Below are 17,267 nucleotides of genomic sequence, written 5' to 3'. Positions count from 1 at the left end.
AGGGGAGGGCAGGGACAGGGGAGGGCAGGAGAGAGGAGGGGCAGGGGAGAGCAGGGACAGGGGAGGGCAGGAGAGAGCAGGAACAGGGGAGGGCAGGGGCAGGGGAGGGCAGGGAAGGGCAGGGCAGGGGAGGGTAGGGGCAGGCACTAAAGCTGTTCAGTGGGAAAGGTCTTGGCCCTGTGAGAGGATAGCAGCAGTTGGGACAAAGATTAGGTAGGTAGTGGGAGAGGCAAGACAGAAAAATAGGGAAAGGCTGAGAATGGTGGCCCACACATTTAATCCCAGCACTCAGGAACAGAGGCAAGTGCATCTTTGAGTTCCAAGTCTGCCTGGTCTACAGAGTCAGTTCCAGGCTAGCCAAGGCTGCATAGTGAAACTCTGTTCCCCAAAACACTAAAACAAACAAACAAATAAAAAACAATAGGGAAAATTCTGAGGACATAAGAAGGCAGAGAGAAGGGTTTCATCACAGCTGCTGGCCCAAGCCTTTGTTATCAGCACAGCAAAAATGATGTAAAATTAACTGCTTCCGGCCTTTCTTCCTTCTCAGCCATAAATCTGCAATTTTCTAGGAACTTCACTAGAAATTCCATGGCAAGGGTTGAATATGTAATAAATTCCTTGTGCAACTCTGGTGGCTTTTGAGTTTCCTGAGTCGCCACACGTATTTCTTTTATCAAAAGAGACGGAAGGAAACCCTTTTTCGCAATGTAATGGCTTTTAAGATAGAAAGAGGAGCCTGTCAGTTGTGGGACTCATCTTTAGTTTCAGCAGTGAGGAGGCAGAGGCAGGCCAAGCAAGCTCTGTGAGTTCAAGGTTAGCCTGGTTTACAGAGTGAGTTCCAGGACAGCTAAGGCTACCCAAAGAAAACCCGCTTAAAAGTAAAAAGTAATCTGAGAGCCACCAAAGAACAACACTGGTGGTGTTTAGACACTTAATGGCTTTCTCTCCTTTGAGGAGCCCCATACCAACATGGGGTACAAACACATTTTTTCCTGTGCTCCCTTGGGAAGCGCATTCCACAACCCCCCTCGCTTGGATTTGTCTTACTTTCTTCTGATTGAATTTTCTCTTTGCTCTGCTCTTGTACTCTAACCTATATTAAATTATCTTTAATAAAATTTCCAACTCCGCTTCGTTATAACAGCTAGTCTTGAAATTCCTTTCAATATCAAAATCACAGATCCCAGTTTGGACTGAGTTGAGATCAGTCTTGGGTGCCAAGGGTGACAGTGTGGAGCCTTATCTCAGTCCTCTCAAGAACAGGAGGAGAGGGCTTGGTGCACGGGCCCAGTCTTCATATCCCTGTAGCCTGTCTTCTATTTAGGATTCAGGCATTTGGGTTTTCCTCGGAAGCAATTACATTTTAATAATTTTTTTCTTTTTCCTTTTTTTGGTTTTTCAAGACAGGGTTTCTCTGTGTAGCCCTGGCTGTCCTGGAACTCACTCTTTAGACCAGGCTGCCTTTGAACTCAGAAATCCACCTGCCTCTGCCTCCCAAGTGCTGGAATTAAAGACATGCCACCACACCCTGCAAGCAATTACATTTTAAGCATATTGTTTTAAAATTACAATTTAAGTACACTGTAGCAGTCTTCAGACACCCCAGAAGAGGGCATCAGATCTCATCATGGATGGTTGTGAGCCACCTCTTGGTTGCTAGGATTTGAACTCAGGACCTTTGGAAGAACATTCAGTGCTCTTAACTGTTGAGCCATCTCTCCAGCCCAAAATTACATTTAAAATTACATTAAAATTAAAATTACATTTTAAGCCTATGGCCTTAACTCTCTTTTCAATCACTGGTCACTGTAGAAACATCGAGTTGTGGGAAGAAAGAAAGCTGAAAGCGAGAAGGCTGAACGTTAGCCTTGAGAACCGATAATGAAGTCTTGGAGAAGGCTGATGGTCTTGGAATTTGAGGGAAATAGGTCACTAGAATGTTCTCTCTCTCTCTCATTCTGAAATAGAACCTGTGTATCTCTTACTGATGGAGGGTAAAACAAAGTGCACACTGAGGGGCTAGGGAGATGGCTCAGTGGTTAAAGGCACTTGGTATTTAAGTGTGAGGACCTGAGTTCAAATTTCTAGAACCCATAAAAAAGCTGGATGTGTAGCACCAGCATCTGTAATTCCAGTGCTAGTACAACACACACACACACACACACACACACACACACACACACACACACACACACCGGTAAACTGGGGGCATAAAGCCTGAAAAAAAGATCCAAAATGATGACAAGAGCTTTCCAGGTCCCACGCCCCTTCACTGATACCATTAATGCCCACTGGAGCCCAAGATGTACCCGTCTTTTTCCTCTGGACTCGTTTCTGCGGGCTCCGGGCTTGCGTCTTACCTCTGTCACACTAGCATTTCCAGTTCTGCGGGGATTAGGGAAAGGTGCCTCCCTTTGTTAGAGGCATTTTCGCTCAGGTGACCGGTGACTCAGTTTCCCTGATCACCTGGCTTCTGCGTTCAGTGTAGGGACTGGTGATAAGCATATGTAAATGAATGACCAGAAGTAATTACAGGCTGAATCAGTGGCTATACTAGAAATAGAACCCAGGCGTCTTGACTCAGAAGCTCCAGGATCTCCCGACCGCCAGGCGCACGCTGCGTCCGCCCGGCGGCCTGGACCCTTCCGGGGTACTTGTGGCAAAGCAATAACAGGTTGAGTTCCTCTGCCGCCCCTGTGTTCTTCCGCGCCGGCGCGCAGTTTGACGAGCGTGGGCGGAGCGGGCCGATTCTGGGGCGGGGCCTTGTCGTGGGCGGGGCCTCCCCGAGTTCCGGAGTAGAGTGTCTGGCAGCCTTTGCTGGAGCCGCGATGCAGCCGCCGCCCCGAAAAGTGAGATTTGCCCAGAAAAGGGGATTTCCTGGAGGTCTAGGGGAGCGGAGGGAGGCCGTGGGCTCTCGACTCAGGGTGGGTCACAGGGAGTGGCAAGGAGGTTAAAGCCTAACATAGAAGAAACCTAGGAAACAGCCCAGCCTCTCTCGGGCCCCGCCCCCTCACCGCTCCCTGCGAGGTGTTTTGTAGGTCCCCACGCCGCCGGAGTGGGGTACCAGGCGAGAATCCTCACCTTTCTTTCTTAATCCTACAGGTGAAGCCAGCCCAGGAGGTGAAACTTCGCTTTTTGGAGCAGCTGAGCATCCTTCAGACCCGGCAGCAGAGGGAGGCGGATCTACTGGAGGACATCAGGTAGCCCTAGACCCCTTACCTTCTTGTACTCCATCTTCACAGGAGCGAGCGCCACTCTTTCCTTAGTATACATCTGTCAGGATTGGGCGTTGTCTGGATGAGCTTCCTGGCTTAACCGTTCATGACCCTCATCTTAGGCATGCCTCTAAAGATACTGGAGCTATGTACATAAATAGAGAGCCCCTTCCTCAAACCACTTGACCTCACACCACTCTCTCCACCTCCATAATCAAGCTTAGGGCATAACCTCCTCCCTCTTCCAGACCTGTTGGAAGTGACCGAGACCGCGAACCCAGCCAGGTATTAGCAGTTCTCTGAGCAGCAGGCCCACAGATGGTCCTCCAGGGGTGGGAGGATCCTGCTGGGGCTCTGAGCAATGAGAGGCTGACCTGTGGTGCAGCTTCCAGAGGTGATCTCAAGGACTCTTGTCTTTCAGACCCTCTCCCTCTGGACGTAGTCACACTCTGGGTTGGTTCCTTCTTCCTCCTGCTCAAGCTGAGGAGAGACTTGAGTGTGGAAAACAGTAGCAAAGTGTAACACCCCTCCCTTCTACCCCCAACCCTTACAGATCCTACAGCAAGCAGAGGGCAGCCATTGAACGGGAGTATGGCCAGGTATGGGACTCCTCTCTGGATCTCTCGAGTTCTAGTCTCCTTTACATGGGCAGCAAGTTCTCCCCCGCCCCCAACCACCATCTGTGTGGTCAAGAACAAATACCTAACTCTGTGATGTCTTCATTTGTGAATTAGAGTAAAGTGATTTCATTAAAAAATTAAAAAGAACATATGTAGAACCAGCCAGATTTATGTCAAATCCCTGCTCTATTATTTCCTTAGCTGTGCATCCTTGGACAAGTTACTTTATTATTTTTTTGGCCTCAATTTTTTTCTCTGTGAAATAGGAATTGTAATAATAATACCCAAGCTCCACATAAGGTTCTAAGGACTAAATGAATGTAAGGCATTTAGAAATTGTATATGCTATATACATCCAAAGGATGGTATCACAGACCCTGGGTCCAAATTCTCCCTCAGTTGGGGTGAGTCTTCATAAAGGATCTCCACGTGGGATGGGTTTTCTCACCAGGCCCTCCAGAAGCTGGCCGGGCCATTCCTGAAGAGAGAAGGGCAGAGGAGTGGAGAGGTAGACAGCAGGTGAGCTGCATGGAGTGGGACATGATGGGGAGCTCAGCCCCCCAGAGATCTGTGGGACAAGGACCCAGTGAGCAGGGGAAGGCACGTGAGCTGAAAGTAGAGCTGACACAGCAGCAGCAGAGGAACTGACCCAGCAAGGACACCATGGGTGGGGGTGGAGGGCATGAGTGATCCTGTGGCTGAGTTAATGGGCTGATCGATTGCTGGGCTCCTAGGTGGGGGTTGGGGGGCACCTCTCTCTTGTGGTATTGGGATTGGGGTGGGGTCTCATGAAATGGTGGAGTGTTTCGTTCTTCAACACGGACCTTCTCCGGGGAGGGGTAGGACAGTATTTGGTGCCTGGCGCTGCCTTCTGGATGCCACTGTGGCTGGAGGCCAAACCCGACTCCTGGCGTCTGACCGATATCGCGACCTAGCAGGGAGGAGCGCCAAGGAGCAGGTGCTTAGAAAGGTATGGGACGGGGGCAAAGGAACTTCCAGCTCAGATTAGACCTGGTTTGGGTCAGGATTCTATGTATCTTTGCCACTAGGGGACAGAGAGCCTCCAGCAGGCACAGGCTGAGGTGCTACAGTCCGTCCGGGAGCTGAGCCGAAGTCGGAAGCTCTATGGGCAGCGACAGCGTGTATGGGCCTTGGCCCAGGAGAAGGCAGCTGATGTCCAGGCCAGGTGGGCTCTTGGATGACCAAGTAGGACACCCAAGGCGTGATGTGAGGACTATGGGGTGGGATCAGAGTGTCAAGGTCGTACCTGACTCTTGACTATTTTTCTCCCCCTGCACAGGCTGAACCGAAGTGACCATGGGATCTTCCACTCTCGGACCAGTCTCCAGAAACTGAGCACCAAGGTTTGGAGGGGATAAAGGCATAAATAGTGGTAGAGTAGCCTAGTGGTTTGGGGGTCCAGTGGCATAAAAGTAAGAGATTAGGTCAAACCAAGTATACAAATTTCCAAGTGGTTCATTACCAGGCATGTAGTGTATACTCAGTCATATAGCCACTTGGTTTCTCTGAATATCATTTTCTTCATCTGGACAGTGGAAACAATGCCTTTTTGTTGTTGTTCCTTTATATGTGCTTTGAAGTACCTCTATATGCTAGGCAGTGTTCCGCTCCTGGAGATACAGTGAGAACAGGACTGGTGGAGTGCCACCCTCACAGCCTAGGCGAGACAAGGGGATGATGATGTACATGAAAATACTGTGACAGTTGGGCTCCAGTGAGAAGAGAGGCCACCCTGAACAGGTGACCTGAGTGTCAGGGAGGCAGCAGCCACGCCAAGATCTTTGGGAAGAACGTCCCGAGGAGAGGGGATGTGGAGTGCAAGAGCTGAGGAGAAAGACACATTGGTTCAAAGATCTGAGAGAAAGGCCGGTGTGGTCTCACCACAGTAAGCAAGAGACATGCACTTGAGAAAGGTCAGTTTGTTCGCGTCAGAGCTGGTAAACTACAGCAAGGCACAGTTTGCATTTCTATATATGTGCAGAAGCCACAGGAGGGTTGTTAAGCCAGCGTTCTGCATGGGGGTTTTAGTGTAGTGCCAGGCAATAATGTGAGATCCATTCTCCATCTGGATTAGAGGTTGGCCTTGGAAGGCCTCCAAGGGTTCAGGGCTCCCGGTTGACTCTTCTTCCCCTTTCCTAGCTGTCTGCCCAGTCAGCCCAGTATTCCCAGCAGCTGAGAGCAGCCCGCAACGACTACCTGCTAAACTTGGTGGCCACCAATGCTCACCTTGCCCACTACTACCAAGAGGAATTGCCAGCACTGCTCAAGGCCAGTCCTAACCCAGACTACTCCTGTCCTTGGCGAATGCAGACAGCGTCCCAGGTCCCTCCTCCAACCCAGGCTGACTAGTGCTAGTGCTCAGAGTGACTAGAAGAGGCACATGTGGGTCCTGTTTCGGCTTCTTGATGCCTGCTTGACTCCACACCCCAGTTTGCCCACATCGGAACACTAATGAGGTTCGAAGAGAACTGACGTACTTAAACTCTGAAGTGGTTTAAACACAACAGACTATGATTAGAAGCAGGGATGTCTTATCCCTTGTCTCCTCCCTATCCCTCATGTCCGGGCCCCACCCATAAATGGATGCTGTCTGCACTCTAGAGTCCTGGGAGAAGGTCATATGGACCTAATGTACTAAGGTACCTTGGGCTTCTGTTCTCTCCAGGTCCTGGTAAGTGAGCTGTCAGAATACTTGAGGGATCCCCTGACTTTACTGGGACACACAGAGCTGGAAGCTGCAGAGATGATCCTGGAGCATGCCCACCGTGGGGGGAAGGCAACGTTGCAGGTGAGGGCTCCCCTCAGGATGCTTCATGTTGTTTTCTTCAAACCCCCATCCCACACCCTGCCATGACATGCAGTTCTAACAACTTTTCTTCCAAAAGGATCCAGGGACAGGGTTGGGTGGGTGGGTGGCAAGTGAGTGCCTGTCTATTTATCCAACCCTAGGTAAACTGGGAACAAGATGTGAAGCTGTTTCTTCAGGGGCCTGGAGTCTTTTCTCCCACCCCACCTCAGCAGTTTCAGCCAGCAGGGGCTGATCAGGTGAGGACACCCTGCTTGTAGAAACAGGCCAAATCTAAGCGTAAGTATGCTTTCGACCCCTTGTCTCATTGTTCCTATCCCAGTACTGATTTGGTGACTGTTGAGCCTTGGACAGGGGTTTTCAAAATCCCTTTCACCTTCCTCCCATCTGAACACAAACACATGTCAGATGGAAGTCAGTCCTGTTCTCTTCATCCATCCTGATCCCATTCCTGGGCCAGTGTCTACATGAACACATACTTTTGTCCACAGACAAAGACATTCATTCCATCTTCTTTGTCCCTGACACTGGAGGTCAAGATGAAGAAGGAAGGGGCTGGAGAGTTGGCTCAGTGGTTTAAGCATTTGTTCTCACAAGGGACCTGGGTTTAATTCCTAACATGCACTTGAGGCTCACCACTACCTCGGGCATCAGGTGTACATGTGGTGTGCAGGCAAAACATGTATAAACACAAAATAATAAATCTAAAAAAAAAGATTAAAAGAAAAGATAAGGAGGGACAAGGAATGGTAAGAAGGAGGTACGTTGGGCTTTTTTTTCCTCAAGCGTTCTTTGTCTCCTTCAGGTGTGTGCCCTGGAGTGGGGAGCAGGGGGCATGGCTGGAGAGAATGGCCTGGAGAAAGAGGTTCAGCGCTGGACAAGCAGGGCTGCCAGGGACTACAAGATCCAGCATCATGGGCATCGGGTGAGGCAGGGGGTGGAGGTACTGGGGGTGGGTAAGAAAAGCTGAGTGATGGGGACCATTGATATAGACAGGAAGGGAGGGAAAGGAATTTTAACACAATGGTATGATGCAGTAGTTCTGAGCACAACTTCTGGCACTAGACAGGCTGGGGTTTGTATTCTCTCCTGTTGCTTGTGAGTTCTCTAACCCTGGGTGAGGAATGACTTCATCTCTCTGGACTTGGATTTCCTCACGGCTAAACCGGAGCCAATGATAATACCTGCCTCATAGGGAAGATAGATGACCTAATGCACATGATGCAACTAGCGAAGTGCCAGGCTCAGAGTAAGCTGTGGCCCACAGTATCTCCACCCACCTATGCCATCCTCACCAGGTCCTGCAGCGGCTAGAGCAGAGGCGTCAGCAGGCCCCAGGGCGAGAAGCTCCAGGCGTAGAACAGCGGCTACAGGAAGTAAGGGAGAATATCCGAAGGGCACAGGTGAGCCACAGCCCTGGTCTAAGAACCACAGAAATCCTGCCTCCTCGGACAACCCAACCCTCTTCACCATGGTAGGGAAAAAGAGGGAAGCAGAGGCTAGACCCAACTACTATACTACTCTTTTTTGCCTCATACCAGGTGAGCCAGGTGAAAGGGGCCGCCCGGCTGGCCCTGTTACAGGAGGCTGGTCTCGATGTACAGCGCTGGCTGAAGCCAGCCATGACCCAAGCCCAGGATGAGGTGGAACAGGAGCGGCGGCTTAGTGAAGCTCGACTGTCCCAGAGGGACCTCTCTCCCACGGTGAGCTAGCTCCTCCTTGTCCCTAACCATGCACACCTGAGAAGCTAAAATTCCTTGTTAGAAGGCAGAGCCCTTAAAATGGGAACCACAGTGTCTTAATTCAGAGGGTCACCACGAGGCTACCATGCATAGTTTCTGGCATGGGGAAATCCTTAATACACTTACAGGATGTTGATTAAGAACCATGGTTTTTCTGGGAGAAGACTAGAAGTTAATTGAGTGCCAGCCACTCTGCTTATGAGCGGTGGTACCTTGGAAAATGACTTAAACTTTGTGAGCCTCAGTTTCTTTGAAAATAAAGTGAGGTTACTATAGTTACACAAAATAGTGCTAGGTTAGGCAGAAGCTTAAGTAAAGTGATCTGTGTATCTACATATCTATCTATCTATCAAAAGATACTTCCTATGAAGGACCTAGTTGTTGTAATCACTATTATTTAGTATCCTCCTGTCCTATGGTGGTTTTGGTTATGATACATGATAATTGGTTGAGAGGTACTGTCTTGAAGGAGGATTCCCAGTGTCCCTTGAGTTAAGATTGGGGCTATGGGAGATCGATCCATGCAGTACTTGAGATGGTATCTGTCCTCTACCCCACTCTAGGCTGAGGATGCTGAGCTTTCTGACTTCGACGAATGTGAGGAGGCTGGGGAGCTCTTTGAGGAGCCTGCCCCCCCAGCCCTGGCTACCAGACCCCTCCCCTGCCCTGCACATGTAGTGTTCAGCTATCAGGTGTGAATGGGTGTGGAAGCTGCAGACGGGCAACAAGTGGTGGGGAGGGGGCAAATCTTGACTCGTTCCCTGTGGGGCTCAGGCAGGACGTGAGGACGAGCTGACTATCACAGAGGGTGAGTGGCTGGAGGTCATAGAGGAAGGAGATGCTGATGAGTGGGTTAAGGTGAGCGTGGGACCCCTGGTTGGGGACAGTGGGAGGACTTGTGGACTGCTGAGCAAGTCTGATACCTGTTCCCACTGCTGGGTGAGCAGGCTCGGAACCAGCACGGTGAAGCAGGTTTTGTCCCTGAGCGATATCTCAACTTCCCGGATCTCTCCCTGCCCGAGAGCTGCCATGGCAGCGACAATCCCTTAGGAGCAGAGCCCACAGGTAGGACGAGGCATGGATCCGGAGACCATGGGTACACAGCTTACTGGATGGTTCTGGCGTGTCATGGTGCTAGTGTACCATGACCCACTGCCTTACTTCATCCTCTCTTCTGGGCTTCTGTAGCATTCTTGGCACGCGCTCTGTACAGCTACACAGGACAGAGTGAAGAGGAGCTCAGCTTCCCTGAAGGGGCACTCATCCGCCTGTTGCCCAGGGCTCAAGATGGAGTGGATGATGGCTTCTGGAGGGGAGAATTTGGGGGGCATGTTGGAGTCTTCCCATCTCTCCTGGTAGAGGAACTGCTTGGTCCCCCAGGGCCACCTGAACTCTCTGACCCTGAACAGGTGAAGCTTCATTTTCTCTCTGTTCCTGGTACTTCTGGGTTGCCCTTTTCACCTCAGCAATGCTCCATATTAACATCAAGGCTGTTTCCTACCCAACTTTGTCTCCTATGGTGGCTTAAGTCTCTCTGTGTGCTTTGGCTGGAAAGAGAAAAGAGAAACTAAGGCACCCTTCATAGGAGCTTGGGAACTTTAGGAACAGATAGGCCTGAGTACAAATTGCTATAGCATGAGTTTGGGTGGTTACTTAACTTCTCTGAGCTGCCTTCTGCGCGTGTGAAATAAAAACTATAATAGCTGCTTTGGCAGGCTCACTGTTATGACTAGAGGTCATAGAGGCACACTCCTTAGCCCCATGGCACACAAGAATGTATTAAATGTACATGCTTTGTCTGCATGTCCATCTGCACACCAGAAGAGGACATCGGACCCCATTATATCGTGAGCTGCCATGTGGGTGCTGGGAATTGAACTCAGGGCCTCTGGAAGAGCAGCCAGTGTTCTTAACCACTGAGCCATCTCAGTTGCCTTGTCATGACACAGCAGGAATTGTATAGGGGAGTCAGATCACCCCACCCCAGTTCTAGTCAGTACTCTGCCACTAAGTGATCGTGATTCTGATGGATGGTTCAAACTGAATCTCACTTCTTCTGTAGCAGCCTTCAGAAGACATAGCTCCCAAGGTGGTCGCCAAGGTTGAATAGATTTGCATATGTGCAGTGTTAGCAGAATACTTGACACATAACAACTATTCAGTCAATATTGGCTGTTGAAATATGCACCAGTTATAACCCTCATTTGGCTGCTTTTGAAGGTTTATTTATTTTTATTTTATGTATATGAGTACACTGTAGTTAGACAGATGGTTGTAAGCCTTCATGTGGTTGTTGGGAATTGAATTTAGGACCTTTGCTCGCTCCCGCTCACTCTGGCCTACAAAGATTTACTTATTATTATAAATAAGTACACTGTTGCTGTCTTCAGACACACCAGAAGAGGGTGTCAGATCTCATTACGGGTGGTTGTGAGCCACCATGTGGTTGCTGGGATTTGAACTCAGGACCTATGGAAGAGCAGTCAGTGCTCTTACCTGCTAAGCCATCTCACCAGCCCCTGCTGCTTTTGGTATTGGGAAGAAATGGGAGAAAAACTGGGGGTGGGGTGAGGAGAAACATTGTAAGCCCTCCCTCCCACAGACCACAAATGACTGTCTGCTTACCCTGTCTCCAGATACTACCATCCCCTTCTCCTCCCAGCTTCTCCCCTCCTGCACCCACTTGTGCCTTGGACGGATCTACTGCGCCTGCTCTGCCTTCTGGTGAGTAGACAGAAGCCAAGGCTGGGGAGCATGAGCAGTGGTAAGGGAGAGGCTTGGACTCCACCTTCCCCTGCCCCGTGTGCCCTCGTGTACTTGCAATAAGGCCCATGGCACATGGATGGGGACGCAAGCTTAGATTTGGAGCCAGGTTCATACTCTTCTGTCACCTTCTGCTGTACGACTTGAGGTGGGAGACTTAACTTGTCCTTGGTCCATGTTCCGTGTTGTTGTTCTTTAGTCTTTGGAGCTAGGGCTAGCCTTGAACTAGCACTCTTCCTGCCTCAGGCTTCCCAACGTGTTGCAGTAGAAGAAGGAGGCAGCAGCCTAGCTTGGTTTACATTCTTTATAAAGGGAAGGGAAAGGCGTTGCTTTATTGAGTTGTCATCAGGGGCTAGGGAGTTGGCTCAGCGGTTAGAGCCCTTGCTGCTCTTGCAGAGGACCTGTGTTTGATTCCCAGCACCCACATGGCAGCTCACAGTCATCAGAAACTGTAGTCTCAAGGGATCTGACTCCCTCTTCTGACTCTAGTGGGCACCAGGCATGCATGTGGTACACAGACATACATGCCGGCAAAACCGTTGTATACATAAGGAAAAGTTACCCAAGGTATCTGTTAAGAGAGTACAACATTGTGCTGGCATACAGTAAATGGGGCTGTTTTAGATCATTATTATTTTAAAATTTTGCTATCTTTTCTCTTTGCATTCTTATATTCTCCCAAAGTATATGTTTTCCTCTTAGTGTCCTTCAGTTCTGAAGTGCACTACTCACCTTTGGGTGATTTTCTCTTATCTATTACAATGCTTATCTGTTAGATTGTTTTTCTGTGGGTGCTGGGATCAAGCTAGGATCATGTTCATTTGAGGCACAGATATCTACCACGAACTTATGTCTGCAGCTCCAGTCTCTCTTTTCCACCATCAAATACTCAGCCTTTCTGAAATAGTCTAGTGTGCCCACCTTCTCAGTTACCCTCCCTGACTTCAGGGGCACCACCATCTCTTCTAGCATTCCTATTGTACTCGCATAATTTAGTACTTGGGCGTTCCCTCTCTTTCTCTGTCTCTCTCCCCCCCTCCTGGTGTGTGTGTGTGTGTGTGTGTCTGTCTGTCTGTCTGTCTGTCTGTGATATTATGGGATTCTCAATGGGCATTTTGAGGGGGAGCTTTGCATGCCACTCAGTTTCTTTGGTACTTTGTACAAAGCAATTGTGCATTAAGTATTTGTTGAGAATGGATGGACTAATGGATTTTATAGCTTAGGCTGCTGGTGGTTTTTTTTTTTTTTTTGGCTAAGTCAACAAGTATTTATAAAGTATCACTACCTTAAGTGCTGGAGATGCAGTATGGAGACGACCAAAGCTTGAGAATTGACTTTTGGTTTCTATTTCTAGACAAAGTCCTAGACTGCCCTGGACCCCTAGACATGATGGTGCCTCGACTCAGGCCGGTAAGGTGCCCTAACTTGGAGGAGACTGTACAGAAGGGTCATGCCTGTGGTCTAATTTTGTTTGCTGGGCTGAATTGTCAGGGATATTCCTAAGACAGACTCTGGAGCACTGATTATGTATGTCCCCCGCAGATGCGCCCACCACCTCCCCCACCAGCCAAGGCCCCGGATCCTGGTCATCCCGATCCTCTCACTTGAAGGCCAGGAGTCACTGCCTGCCAGTGATGATGCTGCTCCTGTCTCGACGCTGACAGAAACCACCCCTGGAGCGACATGGTCTAGAGCGACATAGGCAAAAGCTGCAATCTTCCCCGATGTCCGTTCTCACCTCCAGGGGTGGAGACTTACCCTGTTCCCATTTCTGGGATTTGGACCCACACCTCCCCCCATTGTCCTCCTGTCGTTTCTGGAAGTACTCCTTTGACTTTTTGCCATCACCCCATATCTTAGGTGGGCTGGAACCCATCTCCCAAAGCCTTGCACGGCTCTGGCTCATCTCTGTCTTCCCCCTGCCTCTGTGGTCGACCCCACTCTGAATGCCAGGGTCACTAGGCCTGGGGCCAGGAGAGGAGCAGACCTTGGAAGTCAGAAGGAGCTGGAGCCAGGATGCAGAGCGACTGTAATGGTCTGAGCGGATTTATTGACAGTGAATAAAGGGTATGAAGTCCAAGCCATGGCCTGGGCCTCTTGTGCCAAATTGGCAGGGAGCCTAAGGTGCTATTGCTTTAGGGGCCCACCGAGGGTAGGGCCTGGTCCCAGCAGCCACGCTCTAGCATGTGGAGCGAGGTTTTGGGGAAGGCAGGCCAGGTAACCTGTTGGCAGGTGGGGAAAGGGAACAGAATGAGGGGCTGGGGATTGGGAGGGGCTCCTCCTGAGGTCTCTCAGCCTGGGACCGTGTAACTCCAGATGGAAGTAGAGCTGGTCCCTCAACTGAGGGGCAGAGCTGTCCAGTGGAGGGGAGAGCCTTCCTGGCTATCCATCCCCTGGCAATGCCTGCTGGTAGTCCGTCAGCACAGTCAAGACTGAGGCTTGGAAGAAAGGAAGGGGAGCAGTGTTGCTTCCTAGTCAAGTTCTGTTCTCCAGGCACTGTATCTAACTCCTGGAGGAACCTATGCCCGCTCCCCACACACTAAGCTTACAGTTCACCCACCTCCAGGGTTCAGGGAGTCGATGGGCTTGAGTACTTTAGATAGAGGGTAGGAGGGCGAGATTACCTGATCTTGAGCTCAGGGAGACTTGCCTCACATACCCCCTGCTTCTGGTGGTAGAGACTCCTGAGAGAAGGGGTGAAGGATTCAGTGAGAACAGGAAGTGGATCTTACCCAGGTTGCCCAGAGTAGGGGACAGTAAGATGTGTGTCCGCCACTGCCCAGTGCAGCCCTGGCCATGTCTTCATACCTGCTGACCTGAGGTGTCCAGTTTGGTTGGCTGTCCATTTGCTTCTTGACTAGGCAGCCCTGGGCTTGGGCCTCTCCCCCTAGGGCCCAAGTTCAGTTCTGCAGAGGTTCCAGGGGTCCCTTCAAGTGTACAAGGGGCGAGGCTGGCATCTTGGAGTCTTCCGTTCTGCACTGGGTGGGTGGCTGCGGCCTGGGAGGGTGGCAGCTCAGGGAGCAACCTCTCAGTGGCAGCTGTCCCTGTTCTAGGCTGCCCTCCTCCAGCCGCCTGACTCCCCCCTGGCTCCTGCCCTCCACCAGAGCCCCAGCTTCTGTCTGTAGGGGAGCCATCACAATGTTCATGCAGGCCGTAGCGCTTCTCAATGTGTGTTACTCGGAATCTGGGTGGGAAGAGAATGTTGCAACTCAGGCCTACAGCTCAGAGGCTCCTGAAACCTCCCTCCCTGGGTTTGACCTGGGGTAGGGAAGCCTTCTGAGGCTGTGGGACACTGTGCCGCCTGACCCCTGCTGTAGTTGCCTAGTTGTTCAGAGGAAAGAATTGGGGCCCAACTTTTGGGGGGACAGGATATTGGGGCCCCAGTTTAACCTCCCTTTTCTTGGACTACTATATCCCCACCTGCCCACTGAGAAAACAGTGGTCTCTCCAGGTCTGGGGCGGCCTTTTCCTTCCTTCGAGCGACCCTGACGGACAAGTGGGGGCCTCTTGCTGCGACTGCAGTGGATGCAAGGAGCTGCAGAGCCAAGGTGCACTGTGTGATGATGGGAGGGGGCTCCGTCCTGCAGGCTGGAGGTGGCATCCACACTGGACCACAGAAGGGAAGGGAGCAGAAATGATATTTTCAACTCCCTTCCTGCTCTTCCCTCCTGTTCTTTCAATATGCTCTTCAAACTTCCCCAAACCCCACCTTCCCCAGGTCCCAACATCCCTTTGTCTTTAATAAATTCACTGTTAAGTCATGAGTGGTCATGTGTTCTTCCTTTCCACCTTACGAAAGAGAGGAATGCTTAACCAAAGGAAGTGACACCAGAGGTAAATGCTAGACTGGATGGTGTCCAGATGGGAGACACTGAAGGATAAAAAAGTGCTATAAAACTTCTTTCATAGGTCAGTTAGCCTTGTCCACCTACCCTCTTGTCCCCACTACCAAACTTCCATGGTACTTGAAAAGCCTGTATTAAGAGGAGATGGTACTCCAAGGTAAGCTAAGTCATGTTGTCCCTTGTCTCCAGCTCACCTGGAGAGCTGCACCGTCCCTTCTCCTTCACTGTCCCCTAGCATCTCCTTCAAGGCCTCAGCATTGGCTGATGGAGAGGGAGAAGAGGGAGTCAGTGGAGGTAGAGGTCAGGGCAAGAGAAAGTCAGTTTAGGAAGGGATAAGCTGTTGGCCTATACCCACCTTCATTTTGGATGATGCAGCGAACAATCCGCTCTACTGTGTCCTCATTCACGTCATCATCTTCAGCTAAAGGATGAAAGAGGTTGGCAAGGAAGTGGGAAATGAGTCAGCTTTGGAGGAACATGACCTGATGGCCCCATGGGTGCTAGCTCAAGACATACATATCCCTTTACCTATGTGCCTTCATGCATCGGGCCAGAAAAGGTAGGAGAAGAAACGGGCTCCCAGGACTACCATGAGTGGACCCCCTTCTCTAGTCTCGATTTCAGGGTGGTCCCACTCTACATGCAGACTCAAAAAAAAAATGTATCATAAGCTGTCTTTTGGACTTCATCAGGATTTGGGCTGGGTCTGTTGTCCAGGGAGGCAGAAAAAAGTTTGGGGAGAAGGGTAAGGGAGACGTAATTGGGGCTCTAGGTTCCTCACTCACGGGGCTGGAGCTGGGCATCATCAGGCTCTGAGCCCCTAGACGTGCGGCAGCGGTAGCCTTTCTTCTTGAGCACGTGGCAGATCATGAAGCCTACAAGGCCCATGAGGAAGAAGACCAGCACAAGCAGGAAGAGCATGTACAACCCATGTTGGGGCGGCTCCAGGCCAGGCTGTGGTTCCGACATGAGGCCCTGGGGGGCGAGCGCGGGCCAGGGCGCCTCCTGGGTTTAGTGGGCTGCAGCTGGGGACCGGGCAGAGTAGGAATGCATCTTAGGATCCACAATAGGAGGCCCGCCCCACCCCCTACCCAAACAAGGAGCTGTCCGTTCTCAGGGTGCTGGTAGGCCAAGACCTCCGAATGCTGGAGGCCAGATGGCAGCTACGCAGGCCCTCTGCCATGACCCAGTCCCACTTCTCTGATATCCAGACCGCTATCTTTTACAGCTCATTCCGCGCCCCGGTCCCTCCCAAGGACACTGCAGCACGAGATGGGGCGAAATTCTTAGGCAGCGAGCCCAGACTTCTCGCTTGAGTCAGTGTCGACACCTCCTCTACACCGGCCCGAGCCAGGCATCCTGCAGCCCACTCCCCTCCTTGCATTCCAGGGTCCCTTCTTTTTCGGTTCCTCCCACCCCGACCACCTGGCCCACCCGGTACCGGTGGTTTGGTTCTGTCTCCGGCTCCGGCTCGGGTCCCGGCTCCAGGGGCGTCCTCGTCCGGCTCAGGGCCCCCGACGCCCTCCCGGAGCTCATCCCTTGTTTCCTCCCCCTCCCCCCTTTGCCGCCTCACCGGCTCCGGGAAGGTGGCTGCGGATACCGGTTCCGCGGCAGACGGGGGGAGGGAAGGATGTGGACCGGTCGGGAACCGCGACAGGCTCCGGATCACTCCGGCCAGGGAAATAGAGGGGTTGGCGGGGTGCGGGGGGGCGCCTCCGAAACCGTCCTGGGTTCCCAAATGCCTACTCGCGTTGCGGGCCCGGGACCAAGGGGCGGAGCGCAGGTGTGCGGGGCGGAGTGCGTGAGCCTTACGCGTGTGTGAACGCAAGTGAGATGTGCGCGTGACTGCGCCGCCCCTCCTCCCCCCGGAGGGGAGTGCAGCTCGAATCTCGGTTCTCGTCGAGGGTCGGGAGGTCAGGAGAGGCTTTGCCCACCAGTCTAGCCCTCAAGTCTGGCAAAGGTCCTGCCCTCAGATTACCCAGACTAGTGGGAAAGCCAGCAATCTTCCTAGCTCACTGCGGGAAATTTGGCTTTCTGCACCTGAGAAGGGCAGAGTGGCCAGATCCTCCGAGGTTCTTAGAGAGGAACCACGATTCCAAGACCTGTTTGAGGCTAGCAGCTGGACGGAATGGCTCGGTTTCCCGAGGATATGACCCTCGCCCCGAAAGAAGCGGCTCTTGCATTCTATGAATGGTGCCACGGGTCCCCGTCCAGGTTCTGAGTCTCAAGCCTCGGAATCCGGACCAAGACAG

At 51.6% G+C, this 17,267-nt stretch overlaps 2 protein-coding genes across 4 annotated transcripts; one reads left to right on the top strand and one right to left on the bottom strand.

Annotated features, from left to right (window-relative positions):
* Positions 1-2,781: 2,781 nt before the first annotated feature.
* Fchsd1 (FCH and double SH3 domains 1) lies at positions 2,782-14,928 on the top strand. 2 transcript variants are annotated; one of them, XM_021215070.2, is made up of 20 exons: positions 2,782-2,852; positions 3,106-3,203; positions 3,772-3,817; positions 4,290-4,357; positions 4,682-4,808; positions 4,888-5,024; positions 5,139-5,202; positions 5,999-6,127; positions 6,525-6,647; positions 6,809-6,904; positions 7,471-7,590; positions 7,964-8,068; positions 8,207-8,368; positions 8,971-9,099; positions 9,182-9,265; positions 9,355-9,472; positions 9,596-9,816; positions 11,044-11,131; positions 12,525-12,580; positions 12,713-14,928. In XM_021215070.2, the coding sequence occupies exons 1-20, from the start codon at positions 2,832-2,834 to the stop codon at positions 12,776-12,778; spliced, it is 2,058 nt and encodes a 685-aa protein (XP_021070729.1). In that variant the 5' UTR covers positions 2,782-2,831; the 3' UTR covers positions 12,779-14,928. The 2 variants fall into 2 exon arrangements, with proteins under 2 accessions (XP_021070729.1, XP_021070728.1); XM_021215069.2 differs by having other exon boundaries at positions 4,676-4,808; positions 12,713-13,250.
* Rell2 (RELT like 2) lies at positions 13,188-17,259 on the bottom strand. Of its 2 annotated transcripts, none has more exons than XM_021215072.2 (8): positions 16,457-17,259; positions 15,801-16,040; positions 15,371-15,436; positions 15,210-15,276; positions 14,591-14,776; positions 13,979-14,354; positions 13,795-13,854; positions 13,188-13,608 (listed from the first exon to the last, which is right to left on the bottom strand). In XM_021215072.2, exons 2-7 carry the CDS (start codon positions 15,982-15,984, stop codon positions 13,822-13,824), a joined length of 912 nt encoding a protein of 303 aa, XP_021070731.1. In that variant the 5' UTR covers positions 15,985-16,040; positions 16,457-17,259; the 3' UTR covers positions 13,188-13,608; positions 13,795-13,821. The 2 variants fall into 2 exon arrangements, with proteins under 2 accessions (XP_021070731.1, XP_029402716.1); XM_029546856.1 differs by having other exon boundaries at positions 13,197-13,608; positions 16,450-17,259.
* Between the last annotated feature and the right edge of the window lie 8 nt (positions 17,260-17,267).

The sequence above is a fragment of the Mus pahari genome, chromosome 15 (genome assembly GCF_900095145.1).
Source record: "Mus pahari chromosome 15, PAHARI_EIJ_v1.1, whole genome shotgun sequence".
Classification (NCBI taxonomy): Eukaryota; Metazoa; Chordata; class Mammalia; order Rodentia; family Muridae; genus Mus; species Mus pahari.
The sequence above is the reverse complement of the archived record's forward strand: the minus strand, read 5'-3'. Positions and strand labels throughout refer to the sequence as shown.

Coding starts and splice junctions, on each gene's coding strand:
- Fchsd1 (XM_021215069.2), top strand. CDS start 2,832: ATGCAGCCGCCGCCCCGAAAA. Junction 6,905..7,470: donor AGCCAGCAGGGGCTGATCAG/GTGAGGACACCC, acceptor TGTCTCCTTCAG/GTGTGTGCCCTGGAGTGGGG. Junction 7,591..7,963: donor TCCAGCATCATGGGCATCGG/GTGAGGCAGGGG, acceptor CATCCTCACCAG/GTCCTGCAGCGGCTAGAGCA.
- Rell2 (XM_021215072.2), bottom strand. CDS start 15,984: ATGTCGGAACCACAGCCTGGCCTGGAGCCGCCCCAACATGGGTTGTAC. Junction 15,437..15,800: donor TGATGCCCAGCTCCAGCCCC/GTGAGTGAGGAA, acceptor TTCATCCTTTAG/CTGAAGATGATGACGTGAAT. Junction 15,277..15,370: donor CTGCATCATCCAAAATGAAG/GTGGGTATAGGC, acceptor CCTCTCCATCAG/CCAATGCTGAGGCCTTGAAG.